General features: G+C 39.4%; 3 protein-coding genes across 4 annotated transcripts in view; 1 reads left to right on the forward strand and 2 right to left on the reverse strand.

Moving 5' to 3' along the window:
- The window catches only part of LOC309533158 (cytochrome P450 2J2-like), a 283,269-nt gene that overhangs the window by 185,614 nt on the left and 78,545 nt on the right, over positions 1-19,110 (reverse strand). The gene's annotated exons all lie outside the window — the stretch shown is intronic.
- Positions 1-19,110, reverse strand: part of LOC309533176 (cytochrome P450 2J5-like) — a 317,301-nt gene that overhangs the window by 182,736 nt on the left and 115,455 nt on the right. The gene's annotated exons all lie outside the window — the stretch shown is intronic.
- LOC309533172 (cytochrome P450 2J2-like) overlaps positions 1-19,110 on the forward strand; it is a 196,926-nt gene that overhangs the window by 3,429 nt on the left and 174,387 nt on the right. For both annotated transcript variants that reach the window (XM_082224379.1, XM_082224378.1), the window contains exons 3-8: positions 7,397-7,546; positions 7,749-7,909; positions 14,042-14,218; positions 16,581-16,722; positions 17,785-17,972; positions 18,426-18,567. In XM_082224379.1, the coding sequence (XP_082080505.1) occupies positions 7,397-7,546; positions 7,749-7,909; positions 14,042-14,218; positions 16,581-16,722; positions 17,785-17,972; positions 18,426-18,567 (960 nt within the window). The remainder of the gene's footprint in view (positions 1-7,396; positions 7,547-7,748; positions 7,910-14,041; positions 14,219-16,580; positions 16,723-17,784; positions 17,973-18,425; positions 18,568-19,110) is intronic.

Genomic DNA, 19,110 nt, shown 5'->3' on the forward strand with positions numbered 1-19,110 from the left:
AGTTCTTTCTGCTGAAGGTTTTGATGCCTACATCAGATTGGTACCTTGCCAAGGCACAGGTTAAAAGAAGTGGCAATTCCATAAGAGGGAAAGATACTCATATTAAATACCAGATGACTTTTGGAGACTGGTGCCTGCATTGGCTGGATGAGGTGGTGGGCTGGATGAGGGCCAATAAAGTGAGTCTGTATCCTGTTAAGATGGAGGTATGGTGGGTGGAGTCTGGACAATTGTTCAATTTACTGCTATGGATGGGGTTGAACTCCCCCTGAGAGAACAGGTTCATAGACTAGGGGTGCTCCTGGATAAATCTTGGCTGCTAGAGGCCCAGTGACCTTAATGCCTTCTACCAGCTTCAGCCAGCAAGGCAGCTTTGGCTAGTAAGACAGCGAAAGTAGTTTCTGGATCAGGATAGCCTAACTACTGTCATCCATGTGCTGGTTATCTCTAGGCTGGATTACACAATGTGCTGCATTTGGGGCGGCCCTTGAAGCAGCGTCTGGCAAAAATTGCAGTGGCTTGACTGCTCATGGGGGCAGGACATAGCCAGCATGTTATGCCACTGGCTGACAATTAGCTAAGTTCAAGGTGCTGGTTGAACAAAGAGCCTATAAAACTTGAGATCAATATATCCCTTCCAATAAGCTTTTCTGTTGAAATCTTTCTCAGTTGTTGTTTTTTAAAAAAAATTATTGGTTTTACAATTTTTTTAAGACAATACAAACATATAAAAAGACATACAAACACGTATAGTTTCATAACCTTTTTTCATAAACTGTGTTTCTCCGACTTCCCCATACCTCCCTTTTCTGCATCCCAATGTCCAAAAGTTTTTAGCAACTCTAAGTACATCTGTCAGTCCTCTGTCCTCTTACTCTTTTCTTCATCTAATCTTATTTCGCTGTAACCCTTTCTTACTCAAACCTCGACATTCTAACATTCAGCGAGTTTATAGTAGTCCTTAAGCTAAATCTTAAATTTCTTCCATTCTTCTTCCGCCGTCTCCTTTCCCCGATCACGGATTCTGCCAGTCATCTCAGCTAGTGTCATATAGTCCATCACTTTCATCTGCCATTCTTCCAGGGTGGGTAGATCTTGTGTCTTCCAATACTTTGCGATGAGTATTCTTGCTGCTGTTGTAGCATACATAAAGAAAGTTCTGTCCTTCTTTGACACCAATTGGCCGACAATGCCCAAGAGAAAGGCCTCTGGTTTTTTAAGAAAAGTACATTTAAGTACCTTTTTCATTTCGTTATATATCATTTCCCAGAAAGCCTTAATCTTCGGGCACGTCCACCAAAGGTGGTAAAAAGTACCTTCAGTTTCTTTACATTTCCAACACTTGTTGTCAGGCAAATGATAAATTTTTGCTAGCTTGATTGGGGTCATGTACCACCTGTAGACCATTTTCATAATATTTTCCTTTAAGGCATTACATGCCGTAAATTTAACACCAGTGTTCCACAACCATTCCCAGTCAGCAGACATGATGTTATGACCAATATCCTGTGCCCACTTAATCATAGCCGATTTAACTGTTTCATCTTGTGTATTCCATTTCAGCAGCAAATTATACATTCTTGACAAATTCTTAGTATTGGGTTCTAACAATTCAGTTTCTAATTTTGATTTTTCCACCTGGAAGCCAATTTTCCTGTCCTGTTTAAAGATCTCCATTATTTGGAAATATTGAAGCCAATCTTGTACTTTAGATTTCATTTTCTCATGGCTTTGTAATTTCAATTTATCGCCCTCCTGTTCCAAGATTTCCCAATACTTCGGCCATCCGACCTCCATATTGAGTTTCTTCACTGCCTTAGCCTCCACAGGTGAGACCCATCTAGGGGTTTTGTTTTCCAACAGATCTTTATATCTTATCCAAACATTAAACAATGCTTTTCTAACAATATGGTTTTTAAAGGCCCTATGCACCTTAATTTTATCATACCATAGATATGCATGCCAACCAAATGCGTTATTAAAACCTTCCAAATCCAAGATGTCTGTGTTCTCGAGGAGCATCCACTCTTTCAGCCAGCAAAATGCTGCTGCTTCATAATACAATTTTAAGTCCGGCAGGGCAAATCCCCCTCTTTCTTTAGCATCTGTCAGTATTTTAAATTTAATTCTGGGCTTTTTGCCCTGCCAGACAAATTTCGAAATATCTTTCTGCCACCTCTTGAAACAATCCATCTTGTCGAGAATCTGCAAAGCTTGGAACAAGAATAACATTCTAGGCAATACATTCATCTTTATCACTGCAATTCGGCCTAACATTGACAATTTCAAATTTGACCATATTTCTAGATCTTTTTTAATTTCAGACCAACATTTTTCATAGTTGTCCTTATACAAGTTCAAATTTTTTGATGTCAAATAAACCCCTAGATATTTCACCTCTCCTTCTCCATGGCTGTTAAGTTTTTTTCTAAAACTTTAGTTTTTTGTTTGTTCAATTTAAATCCAGCTACCTGGCCGAATTGCTGGATTATCTCCAACACCCTTTTCGTGCTAGTGTCAGGCTCTTGTAGGGTCAATACTAAGTCATCTGCAAATGCCCTTAACTTATAATGTTTATCTCCGACCTGTACACCTTTGACCTGCTGGTCATTTCTAATCATGTTCAGCAACACCTCCAGAACTGAAATAAAAAGCAATGGGGAGATTGGGCATCCCTGTCGTGTTCCTTTTTCTATCCTGAGTTCCTCAGTTACCACATTATTTACAATTAACTTAGCTTTTTGTTCAGAGTATATCGCACCCAAACCATTCTCAAATCCTTGGCCTACCCCCATCCCGTGAAGATTCTTTTTCATAAAACTCCAAGAGATGTTGTCAAAGGCTTTCTCCGCATCCACAAAAATCAGCACTGCTTTAGTGTTAATTTTCACCTCTAGCAATTCCAAAATGTCTATTATATTCCTTACATTGTCTGATAGGTGTCTTTTTGGGAGAAAGCCTGCTTGGTCCTTATGAATCTTCTCCATCAGCACTCTTTTAAATCTTTTTGCCAAAATGTCTGCAAAAATTTTGTAATCCACATTAAGTAATGATATTGGGCGGTAGTTCTTGAGTTGAGTCTTTTCAGTTTCTGTCTTTGGTATGAGTGAAATATACGCTTCTTTCCACGATTCTGGTGCCCTTTTCCCCTCTAAGATCTCATTGCAGACTTCCTTTAACGGATGAACCAGCCACTCCTTCAGGGATTTGTAATATCTGGAAGTCAGTCCATCTGGCCCTGGAGATTTGCCCAGTTGCATGTCTTGAATGGCGCCCTCTATCTCTTGTTCTGTTATTCTCTGGTTTAGATCCACCTTGCTTTGATGAGAGATCTTTTGTAATCCATATTTATTAAGGAATTTGTCTATATCCTCTTGATTTTGTGGTCCTTGAGAGTAAAGTTTTTAAAAGTAACTCAAGAAGCAATTTCTGATCTCGTTAGGTTTAGATATGTTCTTTCCATCCACTTCCAGGTTTGTAACTGTATTTAATTTCTGTCTTTTCTTCAATTGCCATGCCAAAAGTTTGCCACATTTATCCGCCGATTCGAATGTCTTTTGTTTCATTTGTTTTATCTTCCATTCAATCTCTTGGTTCATCAATTCCATATATTGTGTTTGATATAAGGACTCTCCTCCCTGAAAGAGAGGGGAGTGGTTGTGGGCGGGAGCCCGAACACCGCTCCTAGCAGGGGGCGTTGCCCCCTGCCTCCAGCTCACCTGGCTGGCACTCACGCCCCCCCCCGGTGGCCGCCCAACCAGGTGCCATGGGGGGGGCGTGTCCAGCAGCCTTTATGCTGCAGTGCCAGCCTCTCCCCGGCCTCATTTCTATTTGTCGTCCTGAGCGAGTCACCCACCCTCCACTCCCTTTGAGTTAGGGCTTAGGTCATTGGCCTTGCTATGGACCTTAGGTTGGTCGCCCCGGTTGCCCGGGGGGCCTGGTAGGAGTTTTTCCATTTGGCATTAGGCTTTTTGGTTTTTTCGCCTACCTCATAGCAATCGTCACAACTTTCTGGTGGTATTGGTGGGTAGGTTAGGCATTGGAATAATGTGTTGTGGTGTGTCGAAGTGCTAGGTGTGGCCATCGCCTATGCCTTCAATTTATAGGGGTATTCCGTTCAAGGAATCTGGCGGTCGTGTATTCCGTCCGAAGCCTGCTTGGCGGGAGGCCATGGCACGACCCTCGGTGACATCAGGGGTGAGCCTATAGTTGGATTAGCATCAACAGGTGTTGACCCCCTGGTGAATAAACCCACTTGTTTTGCGATCCAATGCCTAAGCCAATACCTTTTCATTGCTGTAATCAATAAAGTTGTGGCCTTTTCTAGCCCATTAACCTTATATCACGTGTCCCTTTGTCTTCATTTTACTTCGCGGGGGTCGGGTCCTCGAACCACAACTTAATCTCTCTCAAGATCTCCTGAGACTTCGGTTTTGATCTTAGTTTTTTCTCTCCTTCTTTTATCTTTTCCAAAATCTTTTCCTTCTTCTCACTCTGCTTTCTCTTTTTAATTGAGTTTTGTTGAATCAGAAATCCTCGCATCACCGCTTTACTTGCGTCCCAGATCACTCTTTTTTCCACATCGGCCTTTAGGTTTATTTCGAAGTAGTCCTTTAAAGTTTTTTGGGCCTTCATGTGGATCTCTTTAACTCGAAACAGGGTGTCATTCATCCTCCATCTGAATTGACCAGTTGTTGTAGTTTTCATTTCCATCTTCAAGGCATTATGGTCGGAGCAAGTTTTTGGGCAGATTTCTATTTTTTTGATCTTTGGAGCCATCCCACTAGTAATCCAAATTTGATCAATTCTGGTCCAGGTCATCATTGCTTGGGAGAAGAAGGTTCCCTCTCTCTCCAGAGGGTTCCTTGTTCTCCATATGTCTATTAAGTCCATATTTTCCGTCATCTCAAAAAAAGTCTTCGGAAGTCTCCCTTCATTGGAGATTGTAAGTCTTTGTGCCTTGTCCATATTTGTAGAGACTACACCATTCATGTCTCCCATGATTATCATATTGTAGTCCAGATAGTCCGTCAAAGTTTCATGGAGTTTCTTGAAAAAATCCGCTTTGCCCTCATTTGGTGCATAAATTCCAACTATTAAGTATTTTTCTCCTTGTACTTGTATTTCCACTGCAAGATATCTTCCTTGTTCGTCTTTAAACATCATTTTTGGGGCCCATTTCTCCTTTACGTAGATCACAACTCCTCTTTTCTTGACTTTATCAGATGAGATGAATTCTTGTCCTAATCTTTTATTTATAAGTAGTTTCCTGTGTGTTCTAGTTATATGGGTTTCTTATAAGCAAATCAAATCCAATTGTTCTCTTTTCAAAATATGAAATACTTGACGTCTCCTCAAAGGCATGTTCAGCCCATTACAATTCCAACTAAGGAATTGCAGGGCCATTTTATTATTTTTTTGTTATTCCTCTGTTGGTGCTGAGTCAAGTCCATACGATAAATCAAGGATGTCTATTGCTCTCCTTTGTTCTGCAATTGGGTCCACCGTTCCCTTCTGTAAGTCCTCTTGGTTTCTTTCCAGAAATCTTTCTTTGTCTTGTATGGTCTTTATTTTCACCTTCTTTCCCTTATAATCAAAAGACAGCCCTTGTGGGAACTCCCACCTGAAAGGGATGGTGTTCTTCTTCAACAAATAGACCAAATCCTTGTAGAAGGTTCTCAGCTCCAAGATGTGTTTAGGGATATCTTTAAAAATCTGTATAGATGAGTTTTCAATTTGCAAGGCCCTTCCGTAGTGTAGTCTTAATATTTTGTCTCTTTCTTCCCTCGATCTAAGGGTGTGTTTGACAAACAACACAGGTTTGACAATTACAATAATAATAATATGGTATTGGCCCGGATATAAACCGCACCCACCATTGATGCACTACAGTCTTGTCAAGAATATGGTGCAGAATGCACCCTCAATAAAAGCCCCGTCTGGCGGGACCAGTAGAAGTAGTAACTGGTTGACATCACACATTATATCCTTAAAAACAGTGCGGCAAAATTGGCTGAATTGAGTTTGTTTGTTTGTTTGTTTGTTGAAGCTTTTCAGCATACTAACTAATCTAAATAAATAACAAAAACAAAAAAGGAAGAGAGAGAGACAGAGGAATGCCAAGCCCTCTCTCAAAGGTATGTCTTAACTCTTGTCTCACACAGAAGGGAGTGGACCTTCCCAGCTCTCACCTGGGTGCTTCCCTTTCTTCCCCTAGTCTCCCTCCCTGGGAGATCTTTCCTTCTCTGCCTCTCACACAGGCCAGCTATCACCTTCATGTGTGTACCCTCATTAACCCAGGGCAGAGGACATCACAAAACAAAACATAAGCAAAAGCAAAATAGCTAAAAGAAGACGAAAATAATAATTAAAACGTGAAAGAGAGAAATAAATAAAGACAACTTCTGATTCTTCGTCTGTAAATTATATTTATTCATAATATTTTAGGTGTTCATTCCAGTGTGATATCCAACTGTTTTCCAGGATAATATCCAGCTGTTCCTTGTTCTGCTAGGTGAACATCGTCAGCCCCAGACATCGCTAAGTGTCAAGAATAGTCCTCTTCCAATCTTGTATGATGACTTTATCTCCCCCCCCAATTCCAACCATTATTCCATATTTAAAAACAATAAATCATTCATTTTTATTTAAACACGAAACTTTCTGCTATGGTCATATATTTAAAAAATAATATGTTATGTACTGAGTTGAATAGGATCCAAAATGCAGCAGTCTGATTGGTCCTAGAGCAATAGGATCCAAAATGCAGCAGTCTGATTGGTCCTAGAACAATAGGATTCAGAATGCAGCAGTCTGATTGGTCCTAGAACAATGCAGCAGTATGATTGGTCTGCAGGAGCCACCCAATCCAGCTCCAGGTGGAAGTGAATCCACAACCTGATTGGCCTACAGGAGAATCCCGGAATTAGCCAATCACGTGCAGCCTATTGTGTAAATAATGTATATAAAGCAGATATTTTGGGGGAACTTTCATTCCTCCTCACCACTATGAGCTGAATAAAGGGCATGAAATCCACTCTCGATTCCGAGTACATTTCATAATCCATAGTTATTTACTTGTATATTCATTATTTTACACCCATTTTGATTTTTTGTGATCCCATTTCCTGTAGGAAAATTTAGCAAGAGGGGAAAAAAAGAACTTCCGTTTCCACCACTTCCAATTTTCCCAATAGTGTCACTAGAAGCTTGATGGAATTTCCCTCCAAATTCCATCTAATTTGTACCCAGAATCCTTTCTGCATCATCTTGTAATTCTTTGCTGTAGAGAGACTAAGCAGCTCTTACATGCAAAGGCATGAAACATTGTTTGTTCTGAGATGGCAACTTTTTAAATTGATATCTGTAAAAAATAATTTCTCATTGCTTTGCCAAGGTATTGCATTATCAAATGGTCACACCTGGAGGCAACAGAGACGCTTTGTTGTAGTTACTATGCGGAAGCTGGGACTGGGGAAGAAAGGCATGGAGCACCAAGTAGCAGAGGAGGCCCATCAGCTTGTGGAGGTTTTTGCACGTTCAAAGGGTATGTAATGCTAAGTGATGGTGCGGAGCTGGCATATGAAGATATATTTGTGTACTACCTCTGTCCATTTTAGAAAGGAATGTGATATGTTTTTCTTGGTTCCTAATGGATATCCCAGCAGTTTCTCTTGGCCACCATGAAATCCCACTCTCAGTATGAACAGGAGCAGCTGAAATAACATTAGTATAATTTTATTTTGCAGGACAGCCACTTGATCCCTCCATGCCCATCACTAATTCAGTCTCCAATGTGATATGTGCTGTGGCTTTTGGGCACCGGTTTGCTCTTGAGGATGAACAGTTCCAGAAGCTGATAGAAGCCAATGATTTTGTCCTAAAATTTATAGGAAGCTTCGGTCATGCTGTGAGTAGTCATTTTCACACACACACACACACACACACACACACACACACACACACACATTTTTATTGATTTTTTTAACATATGTGTTTCAACAGTCATACAACATATCTTCTCATTTTATAAAATCTTGTAGACTTTCATCAACACCTCTGATGATTTTCCATTCTTTATCACTTATTCTGCATTTCTTAATTTCTATATTACCTACATTTAATTGTCCTTAACTATATTTCTCTTCATAAGCTTTCTTGCAGTATTTCAAATAATCCACTTTACAAAACTTCTTGCAGTCCTACTAGCGTAATCTATTCATCACAATTACTTTTCAAATAATTCATATATTTACTCCAGTCTTCTAAGAATCTCTGATCCCCCAGGTTTCGAAACCTTCCTGTAAATTTATCTAATTCTGCGTAGTCCATCAACTTCATCTTCCATTCTTCTTTCGTTGGTAGTTCTTCTTGCTTCCATTTTTGTGCCAATAATATTCTTGCTGCTGTCATTGAATATAAAAACAACTTACAATCCTGTCTATTTATATCATCTCCTACAATGCCAAGTAAAAATGCTTCTGGTTTCCTAATAAATGTATATTTCAACATCTTTTTCATCTCATTATATATCATTTCCCAGAGGTTTTTCACTTTTTTTACTTTCCCACCACATGGGATAAAAAGCTCCTTCCTTTTCTTTACATTTCCAACATTTATTACTTACTTTATACCTTTTACCTAATTTTACAGGGGTAATATACCACCTCAACATCATTTTCATCACATTTTCTTTTAAAGCATTGCATGCAGTAAATTTTAATCCTTCTTTCCATAGTTTTCCCCAATCTTTCAATTATATATTATATTCAAAGTCTTTGACCCAACGTATCATAACCTACTTTACCTCCTCATCTTTCAAGTGCCATTCAAGCAGCAATTTATATGTTTTAGACAAAATTTTATACTTATTTTTCAATACCTCTATTTCAAATTTTGATTTATTATCATCAAATACTTTCCCCCTAAAATCCTGTTTAAACATTTCATTAACTTGGTGGTAGTGCAGCCAATCATTCACATATCCTTTAACCTCTTCATAAAGTTTCATTTTCCATTTACTTCCTTTTGTATTAATTTTTCATATGTAACCCGATTTATACTCATATTTATCTTTTTCACACTCATTGCTTCTAATGGAGACAACCACTGCGGCGTTTTACATTCTAATAGGTTTTTATACCTATCCCATATTTCGAAAAGAGATCTTCAGAATATATGGTTTCCAAATCCTTTATGGACTTTTGTCTTATTATACCACAAATACGTGTGCCAACCAAATCTATTATCATAACCTTCCAAATCCAACAAATCTGTATTTTCTAACAACATCAATTCCTTTAACCAACAGAGGCAAGATGCTTCATAGTACAGTTTCAAGTCTGGCAGGGCGAAACCCCCTCTTTCTTTAACATCTCTTAACAACTTATATTGAATTCTTGGTTTCTTCCCCTGCCTTTTGCCACTCTTTAAAATTGCTGCCCCCTTGATTATTGGAAATGATTGAAACAAAAATAACATCTTTTGTAGCACATTCATTTTAATAGCAGAAATCCTTCCCCCAAATAATAATTTCATCCTTCCAGATCTTTTTTATTCCATTCTGAAAAAGGTCTATATTCTTTGATGTTATCAGTTTCTCGCCTTCCCACCTGACAATTGCCACCTGAGTTGTATTATCCTGCCTTCTTCATATTTGAAGATTTGCTGAGCTTCAATTTTATTTTTTATATACAAACCACTCCCCTTTTCTTGCTCTTGTCTAAATTCATTTCCCAGTTTTTTATTAATCAGTACTCTTCTGTTTCCTAGCCACATGTGTCTCTTGTAAACATATAATATCCAAAAAAATTTCTTTAGGGAATGTTCAATTTTGTTCCTTTTCTGTTTGTCATTTATGCTATTAACATTCCAAGTCCATAATTTCATTGCCATTTTAAGTTCTCTTTAAAAGTGAAAGAATAAAAGTCTTTAAACTCGTCCTCCTCCTCCCTTCAATACAATACTCCTTCAATACTATCTTTATCTTCCTCTTCCGGCCCTGCTAGTCCTGCTGCTGCTGCTTCATCTCCTTTTCCCAACTCTTTGTATATCCTCAGGAATTTGTGCGTTTCACCTACATTTTTAAATTTAAATTTCTTTTTTTTGTAATAAAACAAAATTCAATCCGGAAATTCCCATTTAAATTCAATTCCATTTTTCCTTAGAATCTGTGTCAGTGGTTAATATTGGTCACATTTTTTGACTCCATCAAGTGTATTTTTGGTTTCTATGGAAGCCACCCAGAGTGGCTGGGGAGGCCCAGCCAGATGGGTGGGGTATAAATAATAAATTATTATTATTACTATTATTATTATTATTATTATTATTATTATTATTATTATTATTATTATCAATGCATAATCTTTTTTCTCTATTTTTCTGCAGAATCAAATTTCTCATCTCTCTATCTTTGAATATAATCAATCAATCTCCTGGAAATTTATTTGCGTTAGTAGTCTTTGTTCTAATCCTAAATGCATTCTATATCATCTTCTTAACCTCCTCCACTTCCATACTTAACCGTTATGCAATTTCCGTTGTTAATTTCTCCAAGATGTTTTCTCCTTGTACTCCTGGGACTGATCTAAACCTCAAGTTCATTTCTCTTTGCCTCAGTTCATTCATAGCAATTCCTGAGTATTATTAATTTCTGAAACTTCTCCTTTGACTTTCTCTTCCTCCTTTTTCATATCTCTTACTTCCTGTTTCATTCGCTTCATTCCTTCTTCTAAACTCTGTGTTCTTTTAGTTATCTCCCTCATCTGACCTTTCAATTCATTGACAGTCATATCAAAAATTTTATCCATCTATTCCAATCTAGTCTCCATTTTTTTCACTTTGTTTGAAGTTTTTTTTTTTAATTTCTGCAAACATTCTAAAAATATCTCCTATATATTCACTTTCATGTTTCGATCCTCTCCTCTCCAGTGGTGTTCCCCCTTCTCCAACATTTTTCTGTGTCTTCTTCATTATTCTTCTATTATTTTAGATGTTATTTTATTCCTCACCATTAGATGTCACCCACCAATACTAAGAATGGACACCAATTATATCCTTTCTGCCTCTTGTTTGGCCAATGCAATGTAGCAGGTAAACAACAATGAGAGAGAGAAAATTATAATCCACAGATATATGCAATTTTTAATAAAAAAGTAATAAAAAATTTAACAAAATTTTATTCTTCTGCCACTTGTTTGGCCAATCCACCACAGTGTCAAAGCAGGGAAATTATAATCCAATTTAGATCCAAATATTAAAATGATGAAACAGGAAAAACAATAAATAGTTCTTCTGCCACTTGCTTAGCCAATCCACTGTAAAGTTTTACCACTGAAATACAGCAACAGGGTTGCCAAACATAAATAGAGGAAGGAAAGAGTACCAAAACAAAAATAACTTAGTCCAGTTCGCAGAACAACCAGTCCATAAAAAATTAAAATAACCAGGAGAGAAGAAGAGTATCAATAATATATATAAAAAAGAAAACCCAAGTCCGTCACCACAAAAAAGGAAAAAGGAGTTAAAACCCTCTCAGTCCCACAATCCAATCTCAGACTGTCACAAAAAGTAAAAAAAATAGAAGACAGGAAACTGGGGTGGGTGTGGGGGGTGGGTAAAGTAATCCTCTTTCTCCTCTCTGCTCTTCTCCAACAAAATAAGATAAAATGAAAATTACCATTAAAAATATATCTCTCTTTTGTTCAGGCTTAGCTGTTCCCCAGAAACGCTGCTGTCTGGCACACAAATAGAAACTTAAAAGTTAAAAAAGAGGCTTCTTAATTATAATTACACAGTTTCCCAAAAGCGAAAGTAGTTTCTCCTTCTGCTGTCTCAGAGATCCTCAGACAGAGAAACCACCCCCATGGTAAGGGTTTTCTACCCAATTTTTATTATTATTATATATAGTCTTAAGTTAAGCAAAGTGTTTATATAAATTTAAAAAGCTCCACTGTAGGAAGACTCACTGCTTTGTTGTTCCATAGGAACTTCCTGCATATAAGTTGAATCCCAGTCCGGGCTGACCTCCTTTTTTCCACCCCGCTGCTTCTGAATCACTCTAATTCTTTTAATTTTTATCATCTTTTCACCAATTAAATCCAGATTTTTAATTTTTTAAGAATCGATCACTGTGCTGGGTAAGCTTGAGGCTGCACTTCTCGAGAGTAGAAAATGGCATCCCGCGCCAGCGTCTTGATCATGCCGATCTTTCTGCTCCTAAAGGGAGCGTTTCAGGCAGCGGAGAGACCGCTTCTCGGCTTGCTGGGAACCTGCCTTCGGAGGTTTTGGGGAGCTTGCGGGGCCCTTGCAATACCCGCTTTCCCCCCTCTGAAAAGCTGGATTCACCCCCAAGGGCTGAATCCCGCTTGCTCCCGGCTTCGCGACCAACTGGAAGTCCCATGAGTAGTCATTTTTGTTCCTACTAAGCCAAACAGGTGTCCCTTAATACCACAAATCAGGGGCTTAATACCACAAATCAGTATTTTGGAATCCATTATGATAGAGGATAGAAGCTTGGAGAAGTGAGATCAGGTTTAAATTGATCTGAGATAAAGGCCACTTACAATCCCACAGCCTGAGCAATTTCTCATGATTATCACTGAGATAAAAAACATGAGTAAGAAAACTTTGTCCACCACAGGAGACACTTTGGAAGAAAGTTGGTTAAAAATGGAACAATGACCTTCAGAATAGGTCATCAAGAGCCCACCAAGGTGAAGAGAGGGGAACCAAATAATCTTCTCAAGAAGGGAATTACTTAGTTTTGTTGCCATCATGGAAAACCAAATGTGTCTACTCTCTGCCCACATAGCAGTGTCAATGATGATGGTGTCCAGGGTGAGGCCCCTGCAGCCACCACCTTGGCTGGAAATTTTTAAATGAAAGAGAGACCAGCAACTCAAGCACTATCCCTACTGCTAAGGAAAGCAGCTCCCTTCTGTGTAACCCATTTTTCATTTTGGTACACACCACTTGACTGGGAAACTACAGGAAACTTTATATCAGTGATCTAGGTGCATTTGGAACAAGGAATTTCATTAATGTGAGCAGTTTCTGAGCTCTGGGTACAGTACTAAGCCTAAGATTTTAGATTAAAACTGCAGAATGGAAGGAAAGGAGGACTTTATTTTGCCTCCTCACTTCCAACCTCTCTCTGAAGACTGGAAAAGAGACTCTCTTAAGAAAATTAGGGGGTCAGGTAGGGGAAGCATGGCTTTGTTTTCTGCAGTCTTCAGATGAGGACTAGACCATGTGAAAAATGAATATAAGATTTTAGCTGCGGTTCATTCATTTTCAGCTTTGTATTCTTTTTATTAAATAGGCACAATTAAACATTCAATTGCTGCACCCATAATCTAGGTTTAAGGTGCCATGTAGCTTGGAGCTTTCATATCTCAGTTTCTAACACTGTTTTATATTAGTCCAAGTTTTATTTTCCAGCTCCTTATATATTCAGAAAATGTAAGTAATTGATCATTAATGAAAAAACAAGGAAGGAGACAAACAAGGAAGGAAGAAAAACATCCTTCTTCAAGCTTTAATTTTTTGAGATGAAAGATCAGTATTACTTGACTGATGAACAGGGGGATTTAAGAAATAAAATTATAAATTGGAGAAATGCACATTTTGAATGTTGGCTTTCTTTCCATTTGTGTATTAGGCAAATTTGGTTTTAAATGCGAGTTTACTTGAATTCCTCCCGCACCCTATTCTCCACCGACCCCCACCTACCACAAAAGGCCACTAACTTGTTCCAGGAGGGGTCCCGTGATTGTGCCCAGTTTTGGAATGATGCCTGGGAGCTGGGAATATATTTTGAGAGATAGTTTTCTTTCACATTTTCAGCTAGGGATAATTCACAGAACCCAATCATTGTGAGATTCCAGAAAAGCGATAGACACCTTCCATCTTAGTGAGAAATTAATATGCTAGCCCTGAAGAATAATGCAGATTTTGTTTTTTAAAGTGCTAATCCAAAGCACAAACGGTGTGACCAAGCTTCCTCATGGTAATGGCAGCATTTCTGCTATCTCTCCTTTAGCTTTATGAAATGCTCCCATGGCTCATGAAACATCTCCCAGGGCCCCACAAGAAGGCCTTGTCCTGCTCAGAGATGATGATTTCATATGGAAAGGAGGAGATAGAGAAGCATAAAGAGAATCAGTCTCTGCATGATCCACAGGATCTCATTGATTTCTATCTGCTTCAGATGGAGAAAGTAAGTATCTGCTTTGAAGCTGAATACTGCTCATCCAATGAATCATTATATTCCCTGTTATAAGTGAATACTAATCTCTTGCCTGGAAACCAGTATCTTTTTTCCTGAATCTCAGTTGAAAATGGCATTGAGTTCCCCCCAAATATTTCTCATAGTCAATTTAGTTGCTAAAGTGAGTTGACACCCATCCATTAGCATTGTTAAAAATGTCAGTGGAAAGAATTGGAAACCTAAGTGTGTTAAGGGGTCTTGCCAATGGAGCATTTCCTCTGTACATAAATTTCTTTGGATTGATGTTCATTTGACATTCAAATGTGGACTGAAAAAATAGAAAATCCTAAACAAAATGCTCTTAAACCAGAGTATGACTTCAAATCCCTGTCTCATCTATCTTCATATACTAGAAAGGACAAATATATATTCATCTTTCCCTCTGTGAACAATAAAAAAATTCCTTCCAGTAGCACCTTAAAGACCAATTAAGTTAGTTCTTGGTATGAGCTTTCGTGTGCATGCACACTTCTTCAGATACTTCTTCAGTGTATCTGAAGAAGTGTGCATGCACACGAAATCTCATACCAAGAACTAACTTAGTTGGTCTTTAAGGTGCTACTGGAAGGAATTTTTTAATTTTGACTATGGCAGACCAACACGGCTACCTATCTGTATCTGTGAACAATGTTTATCATAATGACAAACAAATGGTTAAATATGTTTAGTGGTAAGTGTTGGTTTGCAAGCCCCCTCCATAGAGGCTGGCCCCTCTCACTGTCCTCGGAGCTTGCTTACCGGTAACCTCCTCTGGCTGATATCCAGACAGACCAGGGAGATTTTGATAGGATAGGCGACATTTTCCCAAGAGTGGGTAAAATGCACAACCCCTCACTTCTGCTTCCGCAGGGGAAAGAAAATAAGCAAGAAATCTATTTACATGATGTTTATTTCTGACATTACAGCACTAGAGAAAAACACGTCCTTTCAGTTCAGTTCTTCTAGCAAGTCTAACAAACTTCCTGAACATGCGCAATTGGAAGGTTTCAGATTACACTCTTCACAGAGACTTATCCAGCCTGTGAAATTCCTGGGAAATTCTTCTTTCCCACAGATAGGCGCATCATTTGATGTCAACAATCGGTGTGTCTGCAGCGGTGATGTTTCCGTATACTGCCATATTTCAACAAAATTGTCATCTTTTTATGCCAATTATGCAACGATTATTTGGTGAAAAACAAAGGCACGACCCTTATGCGAGGACATAACAAACACAATTATGTTTCTATTGCTTATTATTCTATTGCTTCAACAATGTTTATCATAATGACAAATGAATATACTAGAAAGGACAAATATATATTCATCTTTCTTTCTGTGAACAATGTTTATCATAATGACAAACGAATGGTTAAATATGTTTAGCAGTAAGTACCATATTTCATCACATAATTGTCACAGTTTTATGCCAATTATTCTTTTTTAAAAAGGGGGGGTGCAACAATTATTTGGTCAAAAACCAAGGAACGACTCTTAATTGAGGAAACAGTCTTTATGAAGAAACATAATTATGTTTATAATGCTTATGACTTGTTACTGTTTTTGGTGTGGTTAGGATGCACAGAATATGTGTGAACAGGCACAGGAAGGATAATGGGTAGTCCAAACAGGGGCAAGGCATTCTCATGCACGCTTACAATGCCCTGTGACCATTATGTGGTGAATGCTTTGGGACTGATTTGAAAAAAGGAGCTCGACTATTATATGGTGGTGACCATTAGGCAGTGAAATATGTAGCACACATTTTGAATATCTGCTGCCAGAGTTTCCGTTGGATCCCTCTCTTCATGCCAGTATTGGGTTATTATGCCAACTCACAGATCCTGAAATCTAGCACCAGCAGCTACTGCGATATACAGAGGAGAGTGTGTGTGGGTTTCTTATCATAACCAGCTATGAAGCGGAGGGCCGGTCCACCCACGAGGCAGGCTGTGAGAGCTGCCTTGGGCAGTGGAATGCCAACAGGAGGCATCTCTGGGGATGTGCTGTCTAGCCAGCTGCTAGTGGAGAAGCAAAGGGGGCAGCTTCTGGCAAGATTTCACCAAAATCTTTCAATATCTTACCAAGCTCCCTTTTGTTGTTGCCACTTTGTGGGCACTGCTGTGCAACCTAGGTAAGGCAGGTGGCAGCAACAGTACGGCGATGGTGGCAACACCTTCCCAACTCAGGCAGTGTAAGAGGACACCCCGCCCCTCATGAAGCATGTGTGGGTGGTATGGTAATAAGTGGGGGAAATAAAATAAAGTAAGTGCTGAAGGACAAGCTGTAATGTGTGTAAATGACTTGTCACTTCCCCCATTTTCAACACCAGAGCAAGAATGACCCGGAGTCCACCTATGATGAAGAAAACTTGGCTCAGTGTATTTCTGAGCTCTTCATAGCAGGGTCAGACTCAATCACGGTTTCTCTGAAATGGGCACTTCTCCTCCTGACAAGTCATCCAGATGTCCAAGGTGAGAGAGGAGAGCCAGGGCTTCTCTTGACCACTAGGGTGGACCATAATTCTTTAAAGGTTTCATATTGGAAAGAGTTAAAAGTGAGTTTATGATGAAAATTATGGAAGGCACATTTTATTGACTTTCATGACTTTCATGTCTGGAAAGATCAGTTTCCCCCACCAATATTTTCCTACATAGTTTCTGTAACATATAAATTTCAGAAGCAAAAATGTAAAATGCCCACAATGCCCGCTTCCCACAGGACATTTCCAGTCTATGATTACTGGGACAGGTAGAGATGGAGGGTTTGAATGTGTAATGGAATTGGGATAGGAGAGGGTTGGTGCAGTGGATGGGCCTCCATTGTGAAACTAAGGTTGGCAGTTCGAATCTGCATGACAGGTGAGCTCCTGTTGCTCTGTCCCAGCTTCTGCCAAAGTAATAGTTTGAAAGCATGCCAGTGTAAGTAAACAGGTAGTGCTGCGGTGGGAAGGTAATCAGCATTTCTGTGTGCTCTGGCACTCATCATGCTGTCCAGTTGTGCCAGAGGTGGTTTAGTCATGCTGGCCACATGACCCAGAATGCTGTCTGTGAATAAACACCAGCTCCCATGGCCTGAAAGTGTAATGAGTACCACACCGCATAGTCTCCTTTGATTGGACTTAACCGTCCAGGGGTCCTTTACCTTTACCTTTATATGAGTGATGCTAGCCAAAGAGGAAATGAGGATTAATGAAACTAAGTAGGAAATATTGAGGGCAGGGGATTTAGAACACACACACACACACACACACACACACAAAGCCTTTGATCTCAGCCCTTCAGCAAATCCAGCCAGCTCTGGTAACCAGAAACAACTGTGATGAGCTTCACTTTCAGCCTTTTCACACCTGGGATCTAGAGTGGGGAAGAACCATGTACACAGATGAGCTCTTTGGAGGACCAGGTGACCTAAAAATGCAAGAAACTGGGACTCATTCACAGAGATTTATGGAATATGTTCAAGGGAATTAAATGTCCATCTGAAATAGAATGCAGTATTCACAATAAAACTTCTGTTTCCATCATTCTCTTCAGATAAAATGCACAAGGAAATAGAAGATGTCATAGGTTCTGCTCACTCAATCTGCTATCAAGATAAGAAGAAACTGCCCTACACCAATGCTGTGATTCATGAAATGCAGCGCTTTAAACACATCACTTTTTTGGGGTTCCCTAGGCAATGTACAAAGGATTTGAAGCTGCGCGGTTTTCTGATTCCCAAGGTATAAAAGTGTGATACAGCTGCACTCCTGTAGCCCAAGAGCAAAGAGCAGCAGAAGGTTTCATATTGAGAGATGCAGTCAGCCGTACAGGAACTTCCTGTCTAGTCAAAAATCTGAAGGGCAAGAGCAGGAGCTCCATCTGCAGACATGTTTCACCATCAGCAAGTGCCATTCCATGGGGCAATTGTGGCAGGGGAGGAGCCTGAAGTATCCAGAGGTCTCACCTGGGTTGTGAGCTTTCATTTTAAAAGAGGTGGTGGAAAGCCCTCTTGTGTTCCTGCCTGTACAGAAATTTTGTTAAGGTGAAGAATACAAAACCAACCCCCCAAAAAAATAATAATAATAATAAATCACACAGGTCTCTGCAATGATTAGTCTTGGGATAGTGTGGGACAATCCAGAAATGTGTTGATCTGAATGCATTCCAAATCACTTGTTTCAAATCACTTGCAGGGGACTTTTATTGTTCCTGATCTACGCTCTGTTCTTCTTGATCCAACACGATGGGAGACACCTGCAGAGTTCAACCCAAATCATTTCTTGGACAAGGATGGACAATTTGTGAACAGAGAAGAATTTCTTCCATTTGGTGCAGGTAAATGCAGAAGACCAAGCTATGTTGTGATCTTTAGATGTGCTTATCTGTCTGCTTCCAGAAAATGACATCAGCAGCAGCACAGGAGGGAGTGGGCCAGAGCAGTAGCAGCGTCTTTCTGGCTGGAGTGGCAGTGCTGGTCAGCAGAATGGGGCAAGGCAGTGGCAAGTGAAGGGGGTCTCTGGGTTGGTGGCTTGGGGCCAGAGCCATAGCCATAGCTAGGTGATCTTGTGCCCCTGACAGAACTGTCCAGATTACGCACCCAAGCCACAGACAAATTAGCTCTTCTTTCTCCTCTCCTCCATGCCCCCGCCGTTCAATTCCTCACACACTTCACCTTGTATTGAATTCTTTCACAGAAAATACAATATTTAATTTATTATTTCTTAATAAAAGGTTTCATCAAAGAAAATGACATTATGATGGAAGTTGACAGTTTTTTATGTAATTAATGGTAAAACAATACACAGATAGGTCTAAATGAAGCATACAAAAATACCATACTGATTTGTTCCACAATGATAACTTTACATTATACTTTCA

The sequence above is a fragment of the Podarcis vaucheri genome (assembly GCF_965113315.1).
Source record: "Podarcis vaucheri genome assembly, chromosome: 5".
Classification (NCBI taxonomy): domain Eukaryota; kingdom Metazoa; phylum Chordata; class Lepidosauria; order Squamata; family Lacertidae; genus Podarcis; species Podarcis vaucheri.